This window comes from Diplotaxodon limnothrissa, linkage group LG7 (assembly GCF_057381915.1).
Source record: "Diplotaxodon limnothrissa isolate DT_005_m linkage group LG7, D_limnothrissa_male_GT1.1, whole genome shotgun sequence".
Lineage (NCBI taxonomy): Eukaryota > Metazoa > Chordata > Actinopteri > Cichliformes > Cichlidae > Diplotaxodon > Diplotaxodon limnothrissa.
The window spans coordinates 48,053,027-48,069,153 of NC_140602.1; the positions used below are offsets into that span (position 1 = coordinate 48,053,027).

The 16,127-nt window shown below is 42.5% G+C and overlaps 1 protein-coding gene across 3 annotated transcripts in view; it reads left to right on the forward strand.

The window, feature by feature from the left end:
• dnm1a (dynamin 1a) overlaps positions 1–16,127 on the forward strand; it is a 51,195-nt gene that overhangs the window by 25,343 nt on the left and 9,725 nt on the right. For 2 of the 3 annotated variants that reach the window (XM_085358311.1, XM_085358313.1), the window contains exons 11-16: positions 558–644; positions 2,443–2,513; positions 2,599–2,650; positions 3,386–3,397; positions 5,460–5,489; positions 5,787–5,900. In XM_085358311.1, the coding sequence (XP_085214437.1) occupies positions 558–644; positions 2,443–2,513; positions 2,599–2,650; positions 3,386–3,397; positions 5,460–5,489; positions 5,787–5,900 (366 nt within the window). The remainder of the gene's footprint in view (positions 1–557; positions 645–2,442; positions 2,514–2,598; positions 2,651–3,385; positions 3,398–5,459; positions 5,490–5,786; positions 5,901–16,127) is intronic. The other variant, XM_085358312.1, reaches the window with a different exon arrangement.

Below are 16,127 nucleotides of genomic sequence, written 5' to 3' on the forward strand. Positions count from 1 at the left end.
CCTTTCTTTCTCGTGCTGCGATTATTTGATTTTCTTTGCTTTTCTCTCTTTCCTCACACTTCTCCAAATGTGTTTGTGTCACATTGGAGACCCACCAGCGTCTGCGTTCGTGGGTTTTGCAATGAGCTCATGGAAAAAGACCCACAGTGTGCTGGGAAAAAGAAAGCTTTTTCTGCCAGGAACATTGTTTATTCTGTGTTTGTGGTGAAAAAGAAGAAAAATCACAGACTTTGCTCTATTCTCTTGCATTTGTTACACGGTGGGAACGAATACACATTTGGCACGTATTATTTAATCTAACACAAGTCAACACCCACTCAGGGTGAGCAGTGACTAGAGCTGAGTCTGCGATAAACCCAGACCCCCTCAAACATACCGTGTTTAATTGTGTTTCTGTATTTTGTTGTGTTGTGGAACTGTGTGCTGTGGTTCTGTGAGATTTTTTTTTAAAAATTTGTTTACTGAATCTTGTACATTGACGTGTGACAGTGTGTGCATGTGTTGGGATCTGTGTTTGTTTTTTTGGGCTACTTACCTACCGTTTTCTGTGCTCACAGCTGGCTCAGTACCCCATGCTGAGGGAGGAGATGGAGAGAATTGTCACTCAGCACATCAGAGACAGAGAAAGCCGCACTAAAGGACAGGTAAAGCAGACAAACAGTGTGTACGGTGTAAAGTGTGTGTGTGTGTGTGTGTGTGGGGGGGGGGGGGGGGGGGGGGGGGTTGTGATGGTGTGGTACGTTTGTGTAAAACAATGATATGAATGAATTGTTTTGTCCTGGTTTAAATCAGTGTGCATCCTGGTGTGTGCTGGAATTTGTCATTGTTCTATATAATAACCGCATCATGATGTCTTAGGAAGGAAAGTGCTTTGTTGTCTCTTAAAGTTGTGATATTTTGCTTTCATGAAGGCAGCTGTGAGATCTTTTTACTGGTCTGTTTCCAACTAGTGGTCCATTATCTCAAAATTTCCATGTCTGCAAACCATTTTCAGTTACAAGCTGCTCCTATTTAGTGCTTTAATCTTATTTCATATTCATTTTTTATGGAGAATATAATAATTTGTAATGTAGAAAGTATTTCTGCAAAGAAGCAGGGGCTTTTAACAGTTTGTTCTTACTCACTTCCTGCTGAAATAGTTTTTCTTAAAGTATATCAGTTTAATTTTACTTATTGACCAATCACAGTGCTTAAGACTACAAGTCACATTTAACCATGAATTCATACAGCGCTTTAATCTAAACACTTTACCTAAGTCACATACGCCCAATATACACCCACCAGCCACTTTATTAGTTGCACCTTGCTCGTACTGTTCTAGACCCAGTTTTCCATCAGAACTGCCTTTATTGTGTGTAGCAGAGATTTACTAACATGCTGGAAACACTCTTCTGAGATTTTGGTCCATTTTGATATGATAGTATTACACAGATGCTGCAGGTTTGTCAGCTGCATATCCATAATCCCTGCTCTGTGCTCTGTGGTCATAAAGGGATCGACATAGTCACCAACAGCGCTCATAGTTTCTATGATGTATATATAATGATCAGTGGCAGCCGATGTGGTCTACTGCTGAAGCCCATCTGCTTCAAGGTTTGATATGTTGTGCATTAAGAGATGCTCTTCTGCATACCTCGGTTGCTTTCCTATCAGCTTGAAGCAGTTTGACCATTATCCTCTGACCTCGAGAACCAGCAAGGCATTTTTAGCCAGAGAACTGCTGCTCATTTTCTCTTTTTTTGAACCATTCTCCATAAAACCCTAGAGATGGTTGTGTGGGAAAATCCCAGCAGATCAGCAGTTTTTGAAATACTCAGACCGGCCCATCTGGCAACAACCATGCCAGATTCAGAATAACTTCAGTCACCTTTCTTTCTTATTCTGATGCTCATTTTGAACGTGAATAGGTCTTGACCATGACTGAATTAAATGAAAGGGTGTACCTAATGCAGTGGCTTTTGAGTGAGTTGACCTAGCCAGAGCACTCTAATGAAGCCCATGTAGGAACAGGAAGAACATGGAAACTTCCCATCTGGGTTTTGAATCAGGAACTTCATGCTGTGAGGTGACAGTGTAACCTCTGTGCTGCCTCGTTCCCCTATAATTTTCACTGAACACTATGACCTTTCCAAACATTTCCGTGTAAATGCACACACACACACACACACACACACACACACACACACACACACACACACACACACACACACACTGTTACGAGAAAGAAGTTTAAGAAGTTAAAAGAGACAAACTACAAGAAATGATGTTGCATTGCTCTGTGTGTATAGTGATAATAAAGATTATTCAGATTCAATGATACATAGAAAGTACCTCAGATTTAATTCATTGAGTGCGGCTGAATTACAAAATGAAAGCTGGGGACCAGGGCTCCAAAATATGATATATAAGTATAAAACTGACTGTTTTACTCTCTCTATTCAGGTGTTGCTGTTGATAGATATTGAGCTGTCCTATATGAACACTAACCATGAGGACTTCATCGGATTTGCCAAGTAAGTTTAGAAATCTGCTGCCGCTACAGTGGAAAGTCTTTACTACTTAAGGTCAAAGTACAGTATCGCATGTTTTGTTGTGCAGTGCCCAGCAGAGGATCAACCAGATGAGCAAGAAGAAAGCAGCCGGCAATCAGGTACTCCGATCACTAACAGGCAGGCACGCTGTCTGTACTCTTGCAGAGCTGTGCTGTTCACTCCAGGCCTCTTTCAGCTGCTGTAACACGATGATTCCACTCCTCCAAATATGTTTTGTCTGTTGGCAAGCAACGTGCCAGCTGAACTTTATAAAGTTTTACCCTAAGGCTTAGCTCTGTTAGCACTCAGCTCTTGTGTTTTCGCTCATGGTAAATGTTGCACGGCTATACGGTCTATGGTTACAGTGGGCAACAGCCCATTAGTTATACAATGCCACAACCCTGTGCTGCTCTTGTACACGTTACACAATAATGGACAACACTTGTGTGGTCATGAAACAGCTTGTCCTTTTGGTGAAAAACCATGATAGCTCCTGCGGTTTAAAGCTTTAAAGACAACAACAGTTATTACCTTTCCACCCAATAGAAAGCCTTCTAATAAAAAAAAACAACACAGTACAGTAACTGAATATTTAAGTGTAATGGCTACATATTTATGGTTCGGTAACAGCTTTTGGATGACGTTGCTTTTTTAAAGTGTTTTGAAGCGCTTCCTGTGCATTCTTCTTCTACTTTTAGCATATTTTTATTTTACTCTCTTTTTCTTCTTCTTCTTCTTATCAGCTCTATATGTTTTAGTATCTGTCATTTTGTTGCCTTGAGTTTCCTCTGAGTGTTTTCTTCTTTGCTCTCTTTCGTCCCTTCCTCCTTCTCTCTGTGGCTTTTGCACTTCAGGATGAAATCATGGTGAGTAGTGTGGGGCTGTGATTCTGTGCATATCTGCAGGTGAGCATTTGTATGTATGAGCTCATATCCATACACGTTACATATATCAGGATTTATGTGTTTATAAATGTTTAAACTTGTATGTCTTTTATGTATTTTAGGCTGTAATTAATAGTGGATACATGAGTGTGTGTGTGTGTGTGTGTGTGTGTGTGTGTGTGTGTGTGTGTGTGTGTGTGTGTGTGTGTGTGTGTGTGTGTGTGTGTGTGTGTATGAAATAACATTCAGAGTAAGTGCTAGTAGATTGGCAGGTGGCTGTAGTTAGAGATGCTTGGCTGTTTCCTTGTTCTCCTTTTTTTCAGCTATGTCATCCCCACAGAAACACAATTACATTTCAGGGTTGTAAATATGCCATAAAAAGCTTTTGTGCACATAAAAAGAAGTGTGATTCTCTGTTGTATAATGTTATTTTGTGTGTGTGTGTGCGTGAACCCCACATGCATCTTTCAGAAAGGCCCAGTTTGGAGATGTTCAGTGTGGCTTTGGCTCTGCAGTTGATTTGCTTTGGCAGTAAATAGATGCCCCCCAGCAGTAGCTTGAACTACATGAAGAGGGAGTCACACGTCTAAAGAAGCAATAAAGACAAAAGACAGAAAAGAAGAGAGTCTGAAAAAATTCTGATAAATATTTTCCCTCGAAATATTGATCAAAGGGGTCTTAGCGTTCCCCTGCCTCTTCTAAATTCAAAGTAACACAGAAGGCCAGAGGACATGAATACCTGCAGACATATGGCATCCCTGTAGTTGTCACTGCAACCACCCAGAGAAGGGTCAAAGGTTAGGGGCACATTGTAAGCAAAGTGGTGAACTTAACATCCTGTTTATAGATGGATATCATTGGCCCTTAAAGACCCTGAAGCTTCTGCTCTTCTCATTCACTGCTGGTCTGACCTCCATGCAGGGAAATTTAGGAGAACATGAAAGTAGAAACTCAACATTAAAAATGTTTCTGAAAACACCTCTGTGTCTTAGATAATCTTTCAAATATTACAAATCCTTTACAGGCCACCAAGTTATGCTTAAAGCTAACCACACCTTATGATAGATCCTAATCTAAATGTTCAAGAAGTATAAACTTTTTATAGAGATTAATTATTAATTATTTAAATGTAGAGCAAGTCCCTCATGTAAAACTTAAAACACGTCTCATTAGACCTCCTTTTATAAGGCAAAACAGTGACAAGACCTAAAGGCGTTGACTCTATAAGAACAGGCTGATAGCCAGATTATAGATTATTTGTCTTTTCTAAAAAAAAAAAATCCCAAAATACTGACTCTAAGTAATCTGATTACTTGTAAATTTTCCAATGTAATCTTGTTACATAAGTACAGTGTAAACTGTTACATTTAACTGACTCTGGACAAATTAATTTTATGTGATTGGCGGACATTCAGTTTACACCAAGCATGTTTTCCTTTGTTTATTATATATATGATATATTTTTCAGTTGCATTTAACCCCAAATTACTACTTTATATTTATGAGGGCAAAGAATTATGTCTTTAAGTGTGTGCTGTGGACCCTTATTGTTGTCCAGAAACCATCAGAAGAGCATAAGTGAGTTGAATTGTTCAATAGTGATCCAAACAACACAAATGAATGGACTTCATAAATCCATCCAGACTTTTTTTAAGGCTTTACATTGTCGGTAGGTAATTGCCAGGCTTTAAATTATTTTATTCTGCTTTAAACTACTTTAAAGGGAAACAGCTGAATTGAATGTATGTTATTTCAATGCTCTTGCTCAGATAATTAATCGGCTGCTTCCATTTGCAAAGCTCATACCTACAGTGTAGCATAAAACAGGATCGCATGCATTTCACTGCATGATCTTCAAAAGGTGATACGGGCCACTGCAGCCTCCTTATCTGCCTCGTCCCTCACCCTGCTTGCTGTCCCCTTGCTGCCATCCCAGCAGCCGGCTGTAATGTGCTGGCAGTTGATCAGTCGTGTGTATTTGGCCTTTTACTAAATGCCCTATGCTGGCATAGCTTTGTAATATTCTCTCCACATTCTCATTCAGCCGGAGAGAGGAGTTAACGATCGGTTCAAGGTAAATAACCTGCACACCATCGTACTGTATGTGTGACTGTAAAGTGGAGGGAATGAAATACAAGAGAGCTGAGGAGAAAAAAGAGAGCGAGTGCGAGGAGTGTGTTGGTGGTTAGCTGAGCGTTTTTGTTAGCTCATTCACTTCTGCTGTGTAGGTAGGCCTACATATGTGTGTGGTAAATGTCTGTAAATGTAAAGGTTGATGGATGTTAATGTTAACTTTGTGAAATGTGCAAACGCTGGTTGAGTTTCAGCTCATTTCCTTTCTGTGTGTCTGCTATATCTGTCTGTTTCTCAGGTGATCAGGAAGGGCTGGCTGACCATTAATAACATCGGCATCATGAAGGGAGGCGCCAAGGAGTACTGGTTTGTACTCACCGCCGAGAGTCTGTCCTGGTACAAGGATGATGAGGTGAGACAGAGTTCACGTAAAGTCACTCGTGCACACGGAGTCACACGGTCAGGGTGTTTGTGTGTGTTTGCATGTTTCAGTATCTGCACACTCAAAGTCTTGGTTTAGAGTTCTGTTTGCGGTCTGAGCTGCAGACCTGATGACTGAATCATCTGCCCGAAGCATCAGCCAACTGCTTTGTAGTGTTTTCCAAAGAAAAATGCAGCGCAAGAGATTCATAAAAGTATGCAACACTGCACTACAAGTACTTGTTACTGCATAGAAACAGAGTTTTGTTTTGAAAGGGAAACAAAGGGTTCTTTGCAGGATAATTGATTCAAAGTTAAACCCGACTGAAACTCAGTTTTGAAGGCTCAGATCAATATTTGAAAATCTTATGATGATGATCTGAGACATGTTGTTTTTTGCTTTTGTGTGTGTTGACCATAATATATAAATAAAAAACCCAGAAAAGGACTTAAAATGGGTCATTTAACGAGTTGAAAAATAAACTGGATAGTGCCCCCTGATGGATAAACAATATAATGTCCGTGCAGTGCAAATGACCACAGATCAACAGTCTTTTGATTCTTGTGTTCCAACTTATGTGCTGACAGAGATTTTTCTGTGTTTAGTAAACGTCAGACTAGTCAGCCGCTCCGTTTTTTGGTGTACTTCAGTTTGACAGGACTTTGGAGTTTGGTGGTTTCATATAATTAGGAAAAAGCTTGTTTGGGAAAAACAAAACTTGACAAAATTGACATTTCTTCACAGTATAATTTGATTATAAAGCATGTAGTCTTGTGATCCGATTCCTACTGTATGACACTATGAAATTACATTTTACTCTGGCGGTTTTTCTGCATCTTTACCGCACAACCCGACACAATTTTCCTGGGATCCGAGTGTTTATTCTCCATGACCTGGTCCAACATTCATTCCACTGCAGCTATGACTGCTGGTCAGTGTTATCTTCTGCACACTGATATGATTCTCCCTGACATGCTTTGTTACTGGACTTACTGGTCAAAGCGGTATCCCATGATGCTTTGCAGAACTATTAGGAGCTAGCCACAGTCTCGCTGTCTCCATGCCTTAGCCACAGCCTCTGTGCGCGCTGACATCAGGCTGTGTGTGTGTGTGTGTGTGTGTGTGTGTGTGTGTGTGTGTGTGTGTGTGTGTGTGTAGGACTGAGCAGACCTTTCTAAAAAGTCAGGACCCCACAGCATGTCAGACATTGAAGCTGGCACACATATGTGCATACCAGAGCCCTTGCATTGCCCTGTTCCTAATTACACACACACACACACACACACACACACACACACACACACACACACACACACACACACACACACACACACACACACACACACAAGCTGTTTCTAATAAACCTACTTTATTTCAAAGAAGGGGCACAAAGTGAGAGGGGGACTGGATCGCAGGGGTGGAGGCAGGAGTGTCTCTCGTTAGCTGGTTAGCAGCAGGAGTAACAAGGACCATGTGAGGAGAGAAAGTGGGGAGAAAAGGTAGCACAGATGGGGGGGGGCAAAGAGGTAGGAAGGGCTGGTTTGGTACATTACATCCTCCCTCCCTCCTTCTTTCCCAGCGACGTCCTCAAATGTTCTTCCCAAAAAACAAAAGAAACAGTCTGTCATCCTTTCCTCGCCTCTTGCTTTCTGTCTCAGTCTTTCCTTGTCACAGTCTCCTATTTTTTTTACTCCTGTCTCCTCCCTCCATCTGTTACCTCTCTCTCATAATGTCTATTTATTTGAACATGGAGCTGTGAGGACGCATGGAGACCTAGAACCAACACCACGTGCTGATGTTACAGCTCAGCTCAGCCTGCTGCTGTAGCTGTAGCCTAAAAAAAGTTTACGTGATGTTTTATATCCGACATTTTACATAAGCCCCTCACACACTAGAGTACTCCGAAGGAATTATGCTGACCACCTGGGTGGAGACCTGCCAAAATATGATGCTTTGTTTAATTTCAGGGGGGAAAATGCATCAGTGCATACAGAAAACTCCACGTTTTTGCGCACCCTTTTCCACGTATATGCGTTGAAATGTTATTTGCACCATCTTGCAAAATCAGCACACGACTGTTTTATTGGTGGTGCCGCTTGTCACGGGGAAAACCCTCGCCATGGTCTGGCAAACGCATACACACATGGACACACTCCACCTCCAGACACTAATAATAACTTTCGACCCAAGTAGTGGTGCCAGGATGTTTTGATTAGTGTGTGCGTGTGTGAACGCATGCATGTGTGTGTGCTCTTAGAAGCCTTCTGGTCTGTATTACCACAGGACATGCCAGTTCTTTGAATTAGGCCGCTCTAAAGCTTAAAGCTTCCCAAAGCAGAGTGAAAGTGAGGGGGATGAGCCACAAATTGAGAAAAAAAATGGTTGTAAAGAAACATTGTGTATATGAATGTAAAACACTGGATTTTATAGACTTGTAACGCTTGTGATAGCCGTGCATTGGTATAATCAAATCCATATTTTTACACAAGCATGTGACAACCGCAGTTTCACATTGACAATAGTACAAAGGCACAAATGGCTTGATTTCATTTGATTTTTTTAAGTGCCTGTATTAACTTTGGGTGCCCTTTTTCTTTTGTGTATGTGTGTGTGTGTGTTCAGTCACTGCGCATGTGTGTGTCTGCCCGGGTTTCCCTGCTCGTGCTGTAAAGCTGCCAGAAAGCCAGACTCTCCTGGTGATCCCAGCTGTAAACATCCTGGGGGGAAACAGCAGACCGCTGCTTTCAGCACACTCATAGTAACATGTCTGCTTTAATGGTGAGCGTGTGTGTGTGTGTGTGTGTGTGCATGCACATGGACTTTTGCTTTGTGCGTTACGGGTGTGTGTATGTGTGTATATATATATAAATGCATATACACTTGTGTGTTTGGTGGCAGGGCTGTAAATGGAAACAGGTTGGTTTTGTGGTGTTCATTCCTGAAGACGATGCTCTGTGATGAGGCACCGTGTGAACGTTTCTTTTGCTTTGGCGTGTTTGCGAGGGAGTGGGGATTCGAAACGGTACACTGCGGGTTTGCTTTATCAAAGACAGGCAGGCCCGAAGGTAAACTGTGGTCCCAGAGAAGAAGTAGAAGCAAGGGGCCGCAAGTGGAGGGGGGTAGCTAAACTTGTAACTTTTCACATGACATCACCTACAAACACTAAAACCCACAATTTTCTGTCTTTTTTTGGCGGGAGAGCTATATAAAAAAAGCAACAAAAAAAAAAAGCGAACCCAAAAACAAAACGGTGAACAGACAATGATAGAGTGACTGCTCTTTCAACATTTCTGTCTGGTGGCTTCCTGCCTCTCTGCACATTACATGGTCATTTGAGGTAAAGCGGCCGCAAGCTGATGCAGGGAAAGCAAGAGGCATAATTGTACATTTTCATTATGAGTGCAGTGTGACGCTGGAGGTTTACTGTGCGCTTTAGTTATCTTTTTGGGTTTTTTTCTGTGTGGCTGAACTTTTCTGGTTTCAGCTTTTGGTTGCATAGGAAAATAAACAACATGTTAAAAATGTCTCGCAACCATCACTTATATCTATATGCCTGTGGTGTTTATTTACTTTTCGTGGAGCCCGTATATGTGTGATAAGTTGCTCAAGAAAAAAAGAAAAACAACAACATTGAAAACTTAAGCCTCTTTATTGTGACGATTTTTAAATATTTTTCACAAGCTGAGTCGCAGAGTGAGGTCTTGGTTACACAAACATCATATAGCTTAATAAGAGTACAACCTGATGGGTCTGTTTTCAAAATTTTAGGACTTCTCCATCACTCATAAATCCATCCTGGGCGAGGGCTAGGCCTTCTGCGGTGGAGCCTTTGGGTGCTTTATTTAGGCTCGTGCCCGGGCTGGTCCAGATGGACGAGGGGTGGTGCAGCTGCGTGTTCCCACAGCCTGATGTGCTTGTGCCTGCTGAATGCCCTTTGGAGGGCTCTCACTTTTTTTTTTAACCCCCCCCCCATCCTGCTTTTTTTAGGCAGTCGTCCTGTGCTTCCCCGGCCAGCCTAACCAATGTGCAGACTACTGTACAACCACTACTTCCTGAACAGGTAGTCTGAACACTGGGCAGGCGGGCCGGGCGGCTGAAGGGTAGCGCTGTGGAGGACTCTTTACTCATGCGCTCAGAATCAGAATCAGATATATCACCACACACACTCTTAATCGTACTCACTGTGATTGCAGCCAGGCTCCGGGGCCTGGCTTATCTTCGCAGTCTGACTGCCGCAAAGGGCCGATCGGGGATGATTGAGTGAGCTGGGATGGAAGGGATGGAGGAGGAGGTGGTGGAGGAGGAGGAGGAGGAGGAGCGGGAGAGGTTAGACGGAGGTGATAGGCGCTGATTGGCAGATTCTGTGACATTCCTTCCTGTTTCCCGCTGTGAAAAGCAACATTCCTCACCGAGCTCTACGGGGGAAACACAAACACACAGAAAGTGTTTAATTAATGTTAAATATCAAATATAACACATTTAGAAGTCATAAATCTGTTATATGTAGCCAATGAGCTTTAATTACTCATCGGCTAATTATATGCTTTTTAATCTGAGAATTTTGGTCTTAAATATTAATGTAACAAAGTAACTAGTATTTCTTTGCAAGAATTCTGCATTTAGAAAAGATTAAAGGCAAAAAATAAAGCCCAGCACAGATGCCAAAACACACAAAAATGGTCAACCTATTTAGCCCAAATTAGTGCAGCCTAAGCCCCATTTAGTTCCCTTAAAATTTCAGGCCAAACCGAACAAAAGTCATTAGAGTTTCAAGTACTTATGGTTAAAAACAGCTGCAAGTGCAAGTGCTGTTAATCTCCCTGGAACAGATCTTATCAGATAATATTTGTGGTCAGCCGAAATCCTCCCAACCCAACACGTCCCTCTAAAACGCCGGAGTATGCAACCTTTCGTCTCCTTAGACGTACGCCGAATGGAAAGAAAGAAAGCGGGGGATACCTGCGTCTTGGCGATCTCGTTTCACTTCTTTGCATCTTTCTGCGTTAGGTGATGCTTCTTCTTTCCCAAATCCTTGCTGAATTTGCCTGTTCTTTCATTCAGCGCTGCTGCCACACTGCTGAGGGAAACCTTGGCTGATCGGGGTTCAAATGCTCCTAGAGCAAAAAAGGAAAGAAAAGAAAAAGACAAAGGGGGATCTCCGGTAGCAGGCAAGGTGGACTGGCTGGAGGTTTGACGTGGCAAGGGACTGGCCACCAAGTTCTCCCTTTGAGAGACAGAAGGAGAAAAGGAGTGAGAGAGAGAGAGAGGAGATATGGAGAGAGAAAGAGGAGGAGCTCGCCGGCCCCCTATTTTTCCTTTCTCCTCTCTTCTTTCTCTCTCCACTCCCTCTGTCTGGCTCACCCCTCCTTTTCCAGTCTCCCTCTTCTGGCTTGCAGGGAGAAAGTGGAAGGTCAGAGGTGAACAGGAAGTGAGACACATTCATTTGGCCTGCGTGTTGTAAAAGTTTGGAAAGGGAGTGAAGGACTGGCTGCAGAGGGAGGGAGCCTTTTAGTGGAAGCGTATGTGGACGCGTTTGCGCTCTCACGTGGAGGCATTTATGTGTTTCGCAAAGCATTTGCGTGTTCTCAATGCAGTGCATCGCTGCTTTTGATACATGTGAGCATACATATATAAATATATATATTATGAGTATGAGTGATGGATTTGTGCATGTAGGAGTGAGCCTGGATGAGAGGAGAGGCTCCGTGGTCTTTGTAGAAAGGGGCAGGAATGTCGGCGTTTTCTTGGCAAGCAGGAGGAAGCCTTGTAATAACTCCAGATGTGCAGCCCTGTGGTCTCCATCTCTCTCTTGCTCCTTCTGTTTTTATTTCTAAAGCTGATTTCCTCTCCCTGTCCGACTCGAATAAAGAGCCCTTTATGCAGCTCTGCAGCCTTCCCAGCACACACACACACACACACACACAGAGTGGTGGCAAGGGGGGTGGGTTGGTTGCTGCTTGGAAGGGTGACATACGACTGGTAAATCAGAACCAGGGCGAAAGACGTGTGTGTGTGTGTGTGTGTGTGTGTGTGTGTGTGTGTGTGTGTGTGTGTGCAAAAGAGGAGGGAAAAGGCAGTGTTGAGACACAACCAGTCAAAAGTTCCTCCTTTACTTTCTAGGGCTTCACACGCACTCACAGTTAGGTTTGGTCCTTACTTCTAGCAGACAAGAGTAATTAGTGCTAGTGTTTCCAGGTGTGTGTGTGTGTGTGTGTGTGTGTGTAGTAGTACGTGTGCAGTGTAGTGGTGGCCAAGGCCATGTGTTTGTTTTAGCTGCGGTTTCTGAGCTCCGACCTGAGCTCCAAATCAAAGCAGGCACGATCCCACGAGAGACGAGTCAGCAGTACCGCTTGGACGGCTAGAAAAATGGGGAAGAACTTCAAAATGGGGGGCGAAACGATGCCCCATGAACAAGGAGGTCCAACAAAAAAATGAAAAAAAAAAACCTAGCAAGCCAGAAAAAGAGAATTACAGAAACCAATCCTCATAGGACATAAAATGGATTAGTGTTGCAGTCGAGTTTAGGGTTTGGAGGATTGGAAAGAGTGAATTTTAATGGGTAGGTGGGGGAAATGCTGCGGTCGCGCTAACATTGTTTCCACTGTTTGGATGACCAGGCAGACAGCTTACTTTTCAGACTCTTAGTCAGGGAAGCCAGAAATGCTGAGAAAGTATGCACATACACACGCGTGATCTGCGCTCCCATGTTATTCCGTCTTGCCGTGAAATACAGCTGCTTAATACTGTCACAGAAAAACCTCATGGTTCTGACTTTGTTTTTCCTGCTTTGACAGCAGCTCCGCCAGTTCGTGGGCGAAACTGTGTCTTTCGTGCGTTGCGTGTGGGGAAGATAAGATTGCGGGTGTTGCTCTGTAAATGTATTTAAGAGAGCGCTCTGTACGTAATTGTGGAAGCAGCCTGTAAATCTGAATGGCTGAATGTGTTTTAATGTGCGTGTTTCTGTGAAACTTTGCAGCTCATTTTCTATCCAGAGACAAACAGCCATAATTCTTTGGGTAACAGAAAATGTGAACCGAATAATAGCTCGGTTATTTTTCCTTTCTCTCATGTGATATCGTATCAGCGATACTTATCTGTTGAAAGGAGCATATTTTAATTGGCTTGAGGAAAGGGCTCAGGAAACACTGGGAGCCTCATCCGTCTCATTTATCCAGCTCAGGATTGCTGGAGCCTGACCACGCCGACAGCGGGTGAGGCCATGAGGACCCTTAACGGGCCACCAGTCCATCACAGGGTCAAAAAATACAGAGAGAGGGACACATTTTAGAAGCACCAGTTAACCGAACAAGCATTTCTTTGGACAGAGAGAACCCATGCAAAAAAGGCCTAGGCCACCAGCGTCAGAGGCTGGGAGATAGAGACACAAAAAAAGAATGTAGTGACATGATTAAGGGGTGATAAATGTCTGTTTGAGATATTAAACATACTTAAGTTAATGGAAGTGAGCGCAGGATGATGTAGCAGGGAAAGTCAGAAAGGCTGTAAGAATGATAAAATCTGTCATGAATGGAAAAGAAGATTTGAGATTATAGAAATGAAGGGAGAGGGACACAGGCTGGTCTGTTCATATATTTAGTTTATGATATGATAATGCTGATGATGTTCCTCTTTTGGAAACATGGAGCATAGTGTGAGAACAAAAATGACTACATGAAACAAAGTATACGGGTGACTCGAGGATCCAAGTGACCACAACATAACTCACTAAGCGATGAATTTGTTTGTTTAGAGTTAAATTAAAGTGAGCTTCAGGTTCAAGGTTGGGGTTGGGCTGTCAGTAGGTACAGGGTGAGGCGAAGTTTCTAGGCAATTAATATAATTGGAGGTAATGGCCGCTGATGTGATGGAAACACAGCTGTGTATGTGTATCTGCGTGGCAATTTTATTGAGGTTTAAAAATGTATAAAACATACATTTTTGCTATTTCTGTGACTGTTTTACACATTATAAAATAAAGTGCATTTCTCCAATGGTGTATTTATAATTATATTTTGTTTGTTTTTTTATTTCATGCTTTTTTATTTCTTTGACTTTTAGCCTGACACAGCTTTAATGCTCATGAAGTTTCACGAGACTGAACTTACTGCAAATGTATGTGGGTCAGTGCCAAGTGTAGCATTTACATTTTCTATAAAAGCATTCACAGTGTTTCCCCCGTATTCTGACATCACGTGTTTACCTTAAGGTACATAATCCTTACATGAAAAACATGCGTGAACACTGGCAGACGCTTGCGTGCCTCATTTGCTTGTGAGGGAACTGGGGTTTCATGTCATTTAGCTGTGATTGGTTTGTACTGGGAGTTTTGCTGTGAGACACAAAACACACCAGCTGAACATTTGCCCTCCACCAGACAAGATTGCCGCCGTGTGTGGATTTTTTATATAGTTAGTCTGCTGGCCAACCTTTCTTTTACGCTTTGGTGGTCAACGGTGATTGATCACATGTCCTTGATAGCCCCGAGGTTGTAACACTGACCTTCTGCAGGAGTAAATTCAGGGCAGATAATTGACTGTTTAGCAATTAACCACTAAACAGGAAGGTATCACTAACCTGCCAGGCTGCGTTCAACTGCAGTCAGCATGTTTCATCTCTCCACAAAGACATTTGTTCACATTTGTGCAGTTCCCACAGGAAAATCTCAAAGCAAAGCTCAAAGGCTGTTGGGGGTTTTTTTCTGTAAGAAGGAATGAAAAAAGATAATCGAAGGAGCCAAAACCTTGTCATAAAAAAGAAAATGTGAGAATTAATGTTCATATCACTGCGAAATTGGACGTTTCAGATTAGATTCGAGTTCCTGAAACATGTGCACCTGACATGCTGTTATCAAAAAGGCACTTTTGCATGATAAATGGAGGATTATAGAGTGTGGGCCCTGGCACGTTGCTCAAGGTGATTTGTTATGAGCATTATTGCGCAATCTTTAGCCAGATGAGTCATGAACAGCTGTGTGTTTTTACACACTGCCCCAGAATAGCTCCATTCCAGCTCTTCAGCGTTGTAATTCTCTTAGCTAAATCATTGTCTGTTCCTCATTTAAATATTGGCAACATGTGGCCTTACTTTAAATAAAGTCCAAACAGCATTAAGTCAAATTAGGTTTCCTCAGATGCCGTCTCTGTTTCTCATATGTTGCTCACAGACCAAACATGGCTTTTGCGTACGTCAGTGGGTTTTTTCGTTACACACAACGAAAAGATGCTTATGTTCACAAACAAATCTTTTCTACAAGAACGTTGTGACAAATCGGTTCCTACAAAAATCTATAAATTGATGAAATTGGTCTGAACAAGTGCATCAAACCCACTGAGCCTCACTCTATACTACTTTCTCCGTGCGCCTTTTTTAAAAGAAATCCCCTCTGTGTTTAATTTTTTTTCTTCTTAAAGACAGAAGTCAATGGGGAAAATGGCAGAAGAATGGAGGGAAAGAAAAGCAGAGGGAGGTGAGGAGGAGGGTTGTGAAAATTACCATTGGCTGCCACCCAGGGCCCAGTCTTTGTGGTAATGAAGGGTTAGAAGCAACGTTATTGCTCCCAGATGCCGTGCGGCTTCTCCGCAGGCCTTTGATGCATGGCCCAAGTCACCAGGATTTTTCTATCAGACTCCCATCAACATACACAGTAACGCACCACCGCACACACGTGCACGCACACATACGAAGACATCCAGCCTCTTAAAACAACATGGATGCTATAAACGAGTATCTTCATGGTTTCGCCAACCAAACTACTCCGATTTGTTTCAGAGTGTTAATTGGTTAATGTTCCCATGTATGTGTGTGTTTTGGTGTTTACCACCTCCAAGTGTGTGTGAGAAATGCCCATATTCGAACGTTTTATGTGTTTGACTCTTTTAGATATTTTTTGGGATGGCGTACGGAGTGGTGAAGTTCCTTTACGAATCCAGAAGTGAACTTCTCCTGACTCTCTATAATGAGCCTGCTCTTACACACTAGCAAAACAAAACCATGAAAAGCACTTTGTTCACACACTGCTCCAAATACCAACTACTAAGTGCCCGCCTGTAGTGTGTGTGTGTGTGTGGTGTGGGTGTTCAGACGGAAAAAAAAAAACCATAAAAACCCCCCAACAAGGATCACACCTGTGTTTTGTGTACAAGTGAAAAAATGTAAACGTGTTTAAAGAAAATATCAAACTAAACCTAAAAAGGTGTATTTTTGCAGCTCAGTCTGGTG